This window comes from Amblyomma maculatum, chromosome 3 (assembly GCF_055883805.1).
Source record: "Amblyomma maculatum isolate TAMU_Amacu chromosome 3, ASM5588380v1, whole genome shotgun sequence".
NCBI lineage: Eukaryota > Metazoa > Arthropoda > Arachnida > Ixodida > Ixodidae > Amblyomma > Amblyomma maculatum.
The window spans coordinates 95,974,341-95,984,430 of NC_139346.1; the positions used below are offsets into that span (position 1 = coordinate 95,974,341).

General features: G+C 43.3%; 1 protein-coding gene across 5 annotated transcripts in view; it reads left to right on the forward strand.

Moving 5' to 3' along the window:
* LOC146195380 (caspase-14-like) overlaps positions 1 to 5,990 on the forward strand; it is a 68,783-nt gene extending 62,793 nt beyond the window's left edge. For all 5 annotated transcript variants that reach the window (XM_084597814.1, XM_084597810.1, XM_084597813.1 and 2 more), the window contains one exon: positions 2,550 to 5,990. In XM_084597814.1, coding sequence (XP_084453940.1) covers positions 2,550 to 2,947 — 398 coding nt within the window. In that variant the 3' untranslated portion in view covers positions 2,948 to 5,990. The remainder of the gene's footprint in view (positions 1 to 2,549) is intronic.
* Positions 5,991 to 10,090: the final 4,100 nt, after the last annotated feature.

A 10,090-nucleotide genomic window follows, 5' to 3' on the forward strand; every position in this document is an offset into this window, starting at 1 on the left:
ATAAGATTGCGATGGAGCGCATTTAGTAAGCACGCTCAGATTATGACTAGCAGCTTACCGGTATCGCTCAAGAGGAAAGTATACAACATTTGCATCTTACCTATACTCACCTATGGGGCTGAAGCGTGGAGGCTAATGAAGAGGGTTCCATTTAAGTTGAGGACAACGCAGAGGGCTATTGAACGAAAAGTGGTAGGGGTAACGTTAAGAGACAGGAAGCGTGCAGAGTAGCTCTGAGAAATAACTCGAGTTAAAGACATTCTGATGAAAATCGAGAAGAAATGGGCATGGGCAGGCCATGTCGAATCATCGAGAAATCACGTCAGAGTTGGTTTATCAGTTACTAAACCTGTTTGTCTTTAAATTGCTATTTGAAGCCTTCAAAGTTGTTATCTTGATGCACTATCCCTGTGACGGGAATTGGTTGCGAATATTTTTTTGTGTAAAAACTCAATTTTTAAAAGTTTTGCTGTCTTTTCTTCTTTTCTGTGTGGAACAGATTGACAGGGCCATTATTACTGTTATTATTACTGTCACTGTAGCATTGCTGACACTGCTATTATTACTTCTGCTATATGGGAAGAAATTGGTCATTTTTTGTTGTTTTACTTTGCCTGATCTTTTGCGATCTCGCTTTTCTTTGTTACAGACTCCGGTCATGTGCAATAAGGTGCTGGTTCTTGTCAATTTTTTATACGCTATCCTTGATCGCGATGTAACGTGGAATGTACTTCTATTTATTTTATTATTATTTTCTTTTTGCGGACGCTACACCGCTCTGCGTATGTATTTTTACAGTGTATTTTCTTGGGGGGGGGGGCTCATCCAGCTGTTTGCTCGGATTTTTCTCCCTGCCTCCCCCAAAAATAAAGGTATTATTATTATTATTATGCATTGCGAGGAGAAGATAACCGATGGTCGCTTAAGGTAACGAACTGAATTCCAAGGGAAGGAAATCGTTAGCAGGGTGCGGCAGAAAGTTAGGTGGGCGGATGAGATGAAGTTTGCAGCGGTCAAGTGGATACAGCTAGCACAGGGCTGTGTTAATAGGAGGAATATGGGAGAGGCCTTTGCTTTGCTGTTTGTATAGTCAGGCTGTTGATGATGATAATAATGTGGATGCCCTGGGGATTGTCATAATTTAATACTAATCAGTCTGCTGTAATTATGCTTTCAATATTTCTTTCCTTTTTACTAGACCCGTTTGAATTTATTGTGGGCAGTCAGTATGATGATTTCAGTGTTAAAGGTAATAAGTGCTCAGAAGCTCATATTTCATGTTGCAGTGCATCTCGGCATTATGTGCTGTTCTCTGGCTTATGTTAGAGGTACAGCTCCGGAGCAAAGGTTCAAGAAAGCTGTGACAGGATTAACTCTAAACTACCTGTGAGGAGAGATATGTGAACTGCTGCTAAACACGGCACAGACGAAATCTAAAATTGCTTCCTGCATATGCAAATGTCTTTTTTTACTCTGTCCTGTCGAGCTCTTGAGGAGCTGAAGAATAGAAAAAAAGTAACTTTTTGGAAATGACATTTTAGAAATCTACAACCAATGTTCTACATACCTGCTAATTTATTCACCCCCTAGGTCATTCATTTTATTTTATGTGCAAACGACCTAAACATAAATCCCAGTCTCCGCTCATTTTTGTTGTTTTATCAAAACAAATTTTTGATGATTTACAGCAGATAAATAAATAATTTTTATGTCAGCATGCTGCCAGATGATTAGACTGTACAATGTTGACAACAGACTCCTCATTACTTGCTAGCTAGTTTTTTTTCTGTGGTCTAATGTAAATGCCTCATAAAAAACTTTTTCTTACATTGAACTTCAACAATGTAGAATGATTAATATTGCCTTGGTCAAAAATTTAGTATCTATGTTGTGTTGCTTATACTATATACTGTCTCACTGCATGTTAATATTATTTTTCTTAGCGATTTTTGTCTCTCATTTGTTTAAACAAAGCAGAGAAAATGCCAAATAGTTTGAACAAGAATTGACAAATCAGAAAAATAATTGCATATTTGAAATCGGCACATGAAATTAGTACTGTGCATTTTCATTGCATTTAGCTTAGAAGTGAAGAAAAAAGAGCCCCGCCCCTCATCAACATCAGCATATAGATGTGTACATGGCCACATTTTAAAGCTATTTTATTGTTATTTCTTTACCTGCTACCGTTAATGTGTTTGGTGTGGCCAAGCAGCAGCACACGATACGGAGATGAATGAAGTAGATACACATAGACATAAGTACTGACGTAGCCATGCATTGGGAGCAACATTCAAGCAATACAAAGATCAAAATATGAACTGCAAGTTACATCACTGGAAACAAACTTTCTGTGATGGATGTTTTCCATTGCTAGATCAAATGAAGGCCCCCTTACTATTATGTTTATTTGGTCGAGTTACTTGGCAGTTTTAATTTTTTGTGAGATCATGAAATAAATTTCTCATATGCAGGTACACTTATTCTTCTTCCGCTGACTAGAGCTGCATTCATTTACAACCACATTCCTTTCTTTTTCTTCTGCGCAGCTGAGTATGACAATGGAACCAAGGCCATCAAGCACGAAAGATCGGACGATATACTAATACCCGGAGAAATGGTTGGATCGTCATCATTACTGGGGCGCAAATGCAAGACTTCCTACTCGGATATGCCAGACATGTACTTTGCATATGCCACTATCCCAGGTTACAAGGCGCACAGGAACGAGGTGTTTGGTTCATGGTTTTTATCGGCTGTGTACACCATCTTCCGCGAGAACGCCTGCAGCATGCATCTGGAAAAGCTCATGTGCCTCGTTCAAAAGAAGGTGCTTAGCCTCTCTTCCTACCATGGTGACAAGCAGACGGCAAACATGATGCAGCCAGGTTGGAGGAAGAAGCTCTACTTCAACCCAGGACTCTTTGTAGAGCCGGCAGCTCAGTGACAGAACCGGGCACAACGGGATAAGAGTTGTCTCATTCACGAGAAAATTCGACATTGATGTGAGTGGAACATCATGGGCATGCTACTGGATGATGATAGTCGACAGTAGATGATATAGCATGACACTGTAGCACTTGCGAGCGGGCTAGTTGGCTATACGACTCCGACGGCCTCCATGGTTATACATGGAGGTTGTCGCATGGTTATACACAAAAAACAATACACACACAAGATAATTAAACCAGGACAGGACACAGCGCATCATTTGTGTTAATGTCCTGGTTTAATTCTCTTGTGTGTGTATTGTTTTTTGTGTATAACAATGCAGCGCCGGAGGTCTTCGGAGCACGACACTGACTGGTGGTCCATTTTTTTTAAATCGATATTTATTGCCTCAGGGCACCAGTAGAGTATGGGATGAAGGATGAATAAATGATCACGAAATTACGTGATGAATGAAACTGGCAATGCAGTTGAGTTTGGGCCCTGCCGGGGTGGTGCAGTGGTAAGACGCCGGACTACTGTGCCGGAGTACCCGGGTTTGATGGAAGCGAAACGAAGAGGTCCGTGTGCTGTGCGATGTCAGCGAACGTTAAAGACCCCTATGTGGTCAAAATTGTTCCATATAGTCCTCCATTAGGCTCCTCTTTCTGTCTATCCGCTTTCACGCCCACCTTCCTCCTTTCCCTTATGGCGCAATTCAGGTGTCCACAGAAACAAATGTGACAGATACTGTGCCTTTCCCTTCCTGTGAAGCAATTATTATTATATGATTGGTATTTGAGTTTGGAGGAAAAGATGGAAATCAAGTCTGGGACCCTTTGATTCTGAGTCGTACGGACTAGCTTTTGATCACATAGGCACGTTTGTAGTCTGGTTAAAGACGCACTTTATATATTTATATTGGCTGTGTTGCACAAAACATGGTTGCTTACAACTGTATAGAAATCAGTGTGCATGATAGAACAGAGGCACAATGTAAGCGGTTAGTGATTAATCATGTAACAAAGTGCATGTAAAATGAATGAGGATTTGCAAAAAGAGTCCCAGATGGAAGCCATTAAACACTGCCGCATCATACCCTGAAAGAGGAAGCTTAAGTGTCCCTCTAGTTTTTGGTCTCTCCAGCATCACTGGGATGTCGCAATTTTCTGCACTTTGTGGGCCTAGTATCTCTTGTGTCCACGAGGTCATTCCCCCTCTGCTCTTGCGTTATGTCTCAATCCACCACTGTGAATCACTTATCCTGTCTGGTCGTTTCTTCGGTCCACGTGTTTTCTTGTGCTGTTCGATGCGAGTGACCATTACCAACTCGTCCAAATCACTCTACTTCACCAATGGGACTGTAAAAACGTGCTGGTTCTACTGCTACTGCGATGCTAAAGTAGTAGACACAAATTTTGGTTCCACACTTTTATCTTTGCATTCATTCACAAGATGTTACATGGACCATCTAGTGGTATTTGCCTACAACCAATAAATAACTTCGACCGCATTTCTTCTCTTGTTCCTGTGTCAACAGTTCAGCGGCGGCCCTGACGTGAATGCTGCGCATAAGGTGTGTAAGTGTGGGAAAGTGTAACTGCTGTTTCTTGATTCACATCAGTGTCACAGCCAGCCAACTTCAGGGGCTAGAATCGCGACTGGGAAAAGGGAAAATATATTACTTTTTTTATGCGTCACATGATCTAGACGAAACTTGGATGTCATAACGATTGCTCGGCTGTTTAAACCAAAACAGATGGGGAAAAAAATTCTAGCTAAATAATATTCACCAGTCGTAAACAAATGCCGGTAGAGATCTTTGTACAGTAATGTATTATGCGTCATCAACAAAAAGAAAAAAATCCACTCAAATTTTGCTGTTTGTACTCCTTTTAACAATTGCTAGCACTAATGAACTACATGCTAGCAAAAAGCAGGAGACGTAGGGATTGGGTCTGCTAGTGGCAAATGCGAATGTATCACCATTACACTGGAGTCATTGTTGCAGTAGGTTAGTCAGCGATGGCTATAATATACTGCCTTTACAAGAGAGTTGCTTCAGCTGTACGTCTATTACTCAGCCATGGTACTTATCATGCTGAATTGCTTCAGATTGTCTGTTAATTTATAACTGTAACTGCACTACTGTGGGCTTTGGCGGGCAAGCAGAAGGCAGGCTATGAATAAAGCTGCCATTGTCCCAGCTGCAAGTTGCTGGGCGGGATAATGAATCAAGCCTGAAAGTCATCCTTGATGGGCTGATTGAATCAAGCCTTGAAGTGCCTTCGGTATGTCAGTCAAAATGGGTTTCCTAATTTCTGCATGTATCGAGTTCGTTACGGAGTCCAAAGAGCAGCTTGGTCGTGTGATGCTGAACAGGTTAACTCTCTGTAACCTGTTAACTACCCGACGTGGAACTCTGTAAAGTGCATTATTCTTTGTGTTGCCGTCTAATTCCCCTTGCGGTAGCTCACTTTGGGTTGATTCTTAAAAACCATGTTTTCTGGAGTGTTGTATCTTAAGCTACCACATTCCTATTTTTTCAGGTTAATGTTTTAGCTAAAACCTGGTGCTGTTGAAGAGATCTGTTAGTTTAGTAGGGTGAGATTATTTTGATCCAAATAAAAAAAATACGCATTTGCTTGTGTATGATCTCTTGTCTTGCACTTTCCCGCTACCAAATTCGTTCCTTCTTTTTCGTAGACACTGCCCCATTGTATTTCGCTTTTGCGGCGGAAGCCGAGATAAAAGAATTTGGTCCAAAATTGTTACCTCTGCCTTTAGGGGTATAGTGTGAATAAATAATAGTCTTCTCTGAATTATGTTTGCTCTCCTGAAAAATTGGTACACATTTCAACTTGTACTGCACACTGTAAGTGCAAAATCTTATACTGCATTTTTAAAATAGACTGTACTATGTTTCCAAGCTCCAGTGGTACTGCCCTGAGCAGACAGTCGTCATCGCACTTTGTGTTTAACCAAAGGAAATACAGCGGTAAATTTTTGTCAATGTCACACAATGTCGCACCAACTAGCTCAGCAAGAGATATTGTTGACCATCATCCACTTGTTGTTTGTTTTGATGTCACGGAACTCAAGCTCTCCTCTCCTTGCTCGCCTTACTGGCTTAGTGCGCGATGTTGTCAGATTTACCAAGATACTTTGTTGGGCGAGTTGGCACTTACTAATTATTAATTTAAACAGCGCGAATACGAAGACAAAGGACAAGATAAAAGAAAGCCCCAGTACAAGCGCTGACTCACAACTATGCCTAAGCCCTTTACTCCAAGGCCCAGAAAAAACAAACATGAAGAAAACGAAACAATCACGTGAAACAGCCCCTGGCTTCACCTACTGCACAAAAACTCACTTAAAAAAGAAACGTCTCTCCTTGAAAGAGCAAGAGAAGTCTTGCTCTTTCAAGCAAAGAGGTACCTTTTTTTAAGTAACTTTTTGTGCAGTAGGTGAACCCAGGGGTTGTTTCACGTGATTGTTTCGTTTTCTTCATGTTTGTTTTTTCTGGGCCTTGGAGTAAAGGGCTTAGGCATAGTTGTGAGTCAGCGCTTGTACTGTGGCTTTCTTTTATCTTGTCCTTTGTCTTCGTATTCGCGCTGTTTAAATTAATAATGTTGTCAGATGCTGAGCACAGTGTTGGAAGAAAAGATGCATGATCCGTATTTCGAGTTTTCATCATTATTGAAAGTGTCACTATCTCCCCGACCTTGAGTCATCTGACTGGTGGAAATGCCGGAACTGGATGTCCCTACTACTTCTGGTTCTGGCTTTGCAGTAAGGTAAAGTGTAAAAAAAATCTTATGTGCTCTTGATGTCTGTTATACATTAGAGAACCTTGCCTATTCTAGATTAATTGCAGTGAGGTTAAATGTAAAAAATCCTATGTGCTCTCAGACGTCCGTACACAATAGAGAACCTTGGCAATTCTAGATGAATCTACAGATCTCTACTCTAGTAGCCAGCTCTTTATCAGTGCTTTCTTTTATTTCCTCCTTCATCCCTTAAGTCATAATGCAGATCAGGTAATGGACAGAGAGTGGAGAAACTACTGCGTGTTCCCATTCTTCATTGCTAAAGGTTGTTGTAATATTTATTAATAATAATAATATTCTCAGACTGTTTAGCTAAATACTTCGAACTCCTTTTTGTTTCAGGGTGCACACAGGTCCTTGAAGACCTTGATGATCCTTGAATAAGAAAATTTTGTTATCAAGGCCCTTGAAAATCCTGAATGTCTTGCCCCACTTTAAGAATCATAAATTCTTAGCCCAATGCATGCTAATGGCTATTAATGTAAAAGAGAAACGGTTACAGTATTGAAATTTTTGTTGCATGTTTACTTATTGGTGTAAAAAAATCCTAGTATAGCTACTCAGTTGCTCCAGTTTGGCCAACTGTCGGGGCAGACATCAGCTGTAAGGGAAGGGAATAAGGTAGTTCTCATGTGTCTGCTGTCTTTGATGTGTCCTTCCTGTGTGGAGCTTGTATATTCTACAGCGACTAAGTAGATTTTTGCAGTACACACTCATGGCGCCATTACCATTTTCCTGCACTCGTTTGTCAAACCAAACGAGGCCAGATGCTGTTTGCGTTTTTCAAAGCACAAGTAACTATCACACTGGGTGGCTGTTCCTTTGTCCTCAGTGCCACTTCTGTGGATGATGTGCTGTCGTGTGTTCATTTTCAAGTTTCATTGTGGAAAAGAAAATGTGAATAATTTATTTTCATACATCAGAATTTTGGTCCTTTTTTTCAAGGTTTCAAATGTGACAGACAGTTATTTATTGTGTAGAATGGGCGTTTATTGAGGTACTAGGCCGCGATCTGGAAGAACGTCAGGAACAGTCCGCGGACAAGCAGGTCCAGCGCACACACACCGATAGCGATGTCACTGGCGACAGCGCACGGAAGCTTCTTTATCTTGGCACGCACTTCATCTTTACAAGGGCCCTGGGGAGAAGAGCCATTCTGGGGACTTACGGCATAGGCACAATGGCAGGGTTGTAATATTGTCTGAAGCACTGGACGTGGACAGTTTCGCGGCCTCGTCGACGGAGATCAGGTGCGGGCATCAGGTGTTCCACAATGTAGTTGACAGGAGAGATGCGCTCCAGGACACGTAGGGGCCGTGATACCTGGAAATAAATTTTGAAGATATTCCGTGAGTACCTGTTGGAATCCAGAGCTACACAAGACTGCCAGAAGAGTATTGCGGTGTCGTCTGGTGGTTGTCGTGGCGAGATTTCTGGTGGGACTGGGTTTCAATTGTGAGAGACCGGGAAATTTGGCGGCACTCCTCTGCGTGTTGGGCAGCTTCAGAAGCAGCGGTATGCTCAGATGCATCTGGTTGGTACGGAAGAATGGTATGTAGTGGAGCAAAAGGGTGACGCCGTAAAGAAGATATAACAGAGAGAAGCCAGTAGTTGACTGTGTAGCAGTATGGTATGCGTATGTCACATATGGAAGCCCAGTCAGAGTGGTCGGAGGAGACGTAATTAGAAAGCATGTCACCAAGGGCACGGTTAAAGCGTTCAGCGAGTCCGTTAGTTTGTGGATGATAGGCGGTAGAGGTTCGGTGAAGTATGTGGCACTTGTTCAGGAAAGCTTTAACAACATCAGATAAAAAGACACGTCCTCTGTCACGGAGTAGCTCACGTGGTGCGCCGTGGCGAAGGACGAATCGCTGCAAAATAAATGAGGCTATGTCTGACGCTGTGGAAGATGGAAGGGCAGTGGTTTCAGCATATCTCATCAGGTGGTCAACCGCAATGATGGGCTAGTTGTTTCCAGCAGCAGTGTAATGGAGCTGGCCATATAAATCAATACCGATGCGATCAAATGGGCGTGGTGGGCAAGGTAATGGCTGCAGCTCGCCAGAAGAACGATGAGGAGGACACGTGCGACGTTGAAAAGCTATGCATGAGCGAACATATTTGAGGACGAAGTTGTATATGCCCCTCCAGTAGTATCGTAAGCATAGCCGATGGTATGTCTTGAACACTTCTGCATGGCCGCATTGAGGTTCAGCGTGGAACTTGCGAGCATAGAAGGCGGGGAATGCCTACTATTTGCGGCCATCAACATTGTAGTTCCGGCGATAAAGAAGGTTGTCGCGAATGGCGAAGTGTGATGCTTGTCGGCGAAGCATACGTGATGGAGAAGCTGATAGATCGGAGAGGCGATCGGTAAGAGAAGCGACCCAGGGGTCTCTCTGCTGCTCAGAAGGCATGTCACTGTATTGAAGTGACGTTGGCGAGGCGTCCGAGGTGGAAAGGCTGGCGACGTCAGCTGTAGGGGGCCGCGAGAAAGGGCATCAGCATTTTGATGCTTGCGGCCAGAGCGGTAGACTACGTTGACATCAAATTCCTGCAGATGAAGAGCCCACCTGGCTAGACGGCCGGATGGGTCTTTCAAGGAGGAAAGCCAGACCAGTGCATGGTGGTCCGTCACAACTTCGAAAGCCAGCACAGTGCATTGCCGTCCGTCACAACTTCAAAAGGGCAGCTTAGAGGTATGGGCGGAATTTGGTCAGAGCCCAAACTATCGCCAAAACTCTTTTTCACTTATCGAGTAATTTGACTCCGCCTTCATGAGCATTCGACTTGTGCCCAGACCGACACCACTGGCGTCGGTGTGTACTTCAGTAGGGGCCGTCGGCTCGAAGTGACGCAGGACGGGTGGTGTTATGAGGATGTGGCGCAATGTATTGAAAGCGTCATCGCATGATGGTGATCAGAGCGAAAAGTCGGAACTGCCCAACAGAAGCTATGTCAAAGGGGTAGCAATGGAGGCGAAGTTTCGTATGAACCGATGAAAGTAGGAGCACAGTCCTAGGAAGCTGCGGAGGTCTCTGATGGATCTCCGCTTGGAAAAGGCAGCGACAGCACCAAGTTTGCCGGTTCTGGAGAAACCCCTTCCTTGGAGGCAATGTGCCCTAAAATGGTCAATTGACGGGCGGCAAAACGACACTAAGTTCAGCTGCAAGCTGGCATCAAAAAGGCGGGTCAAGACGTGCTTCAGTCGGTAGAGATCAGTGTCGAAGTCAAGAGAAAAGACGACAATGCCGAGATAGCAGAGGCAGGTCTTCCATTTCAGTGCACGCAAAATGGTGTTCATGATTCTCTTAAACCTCGCAGGAGCATTG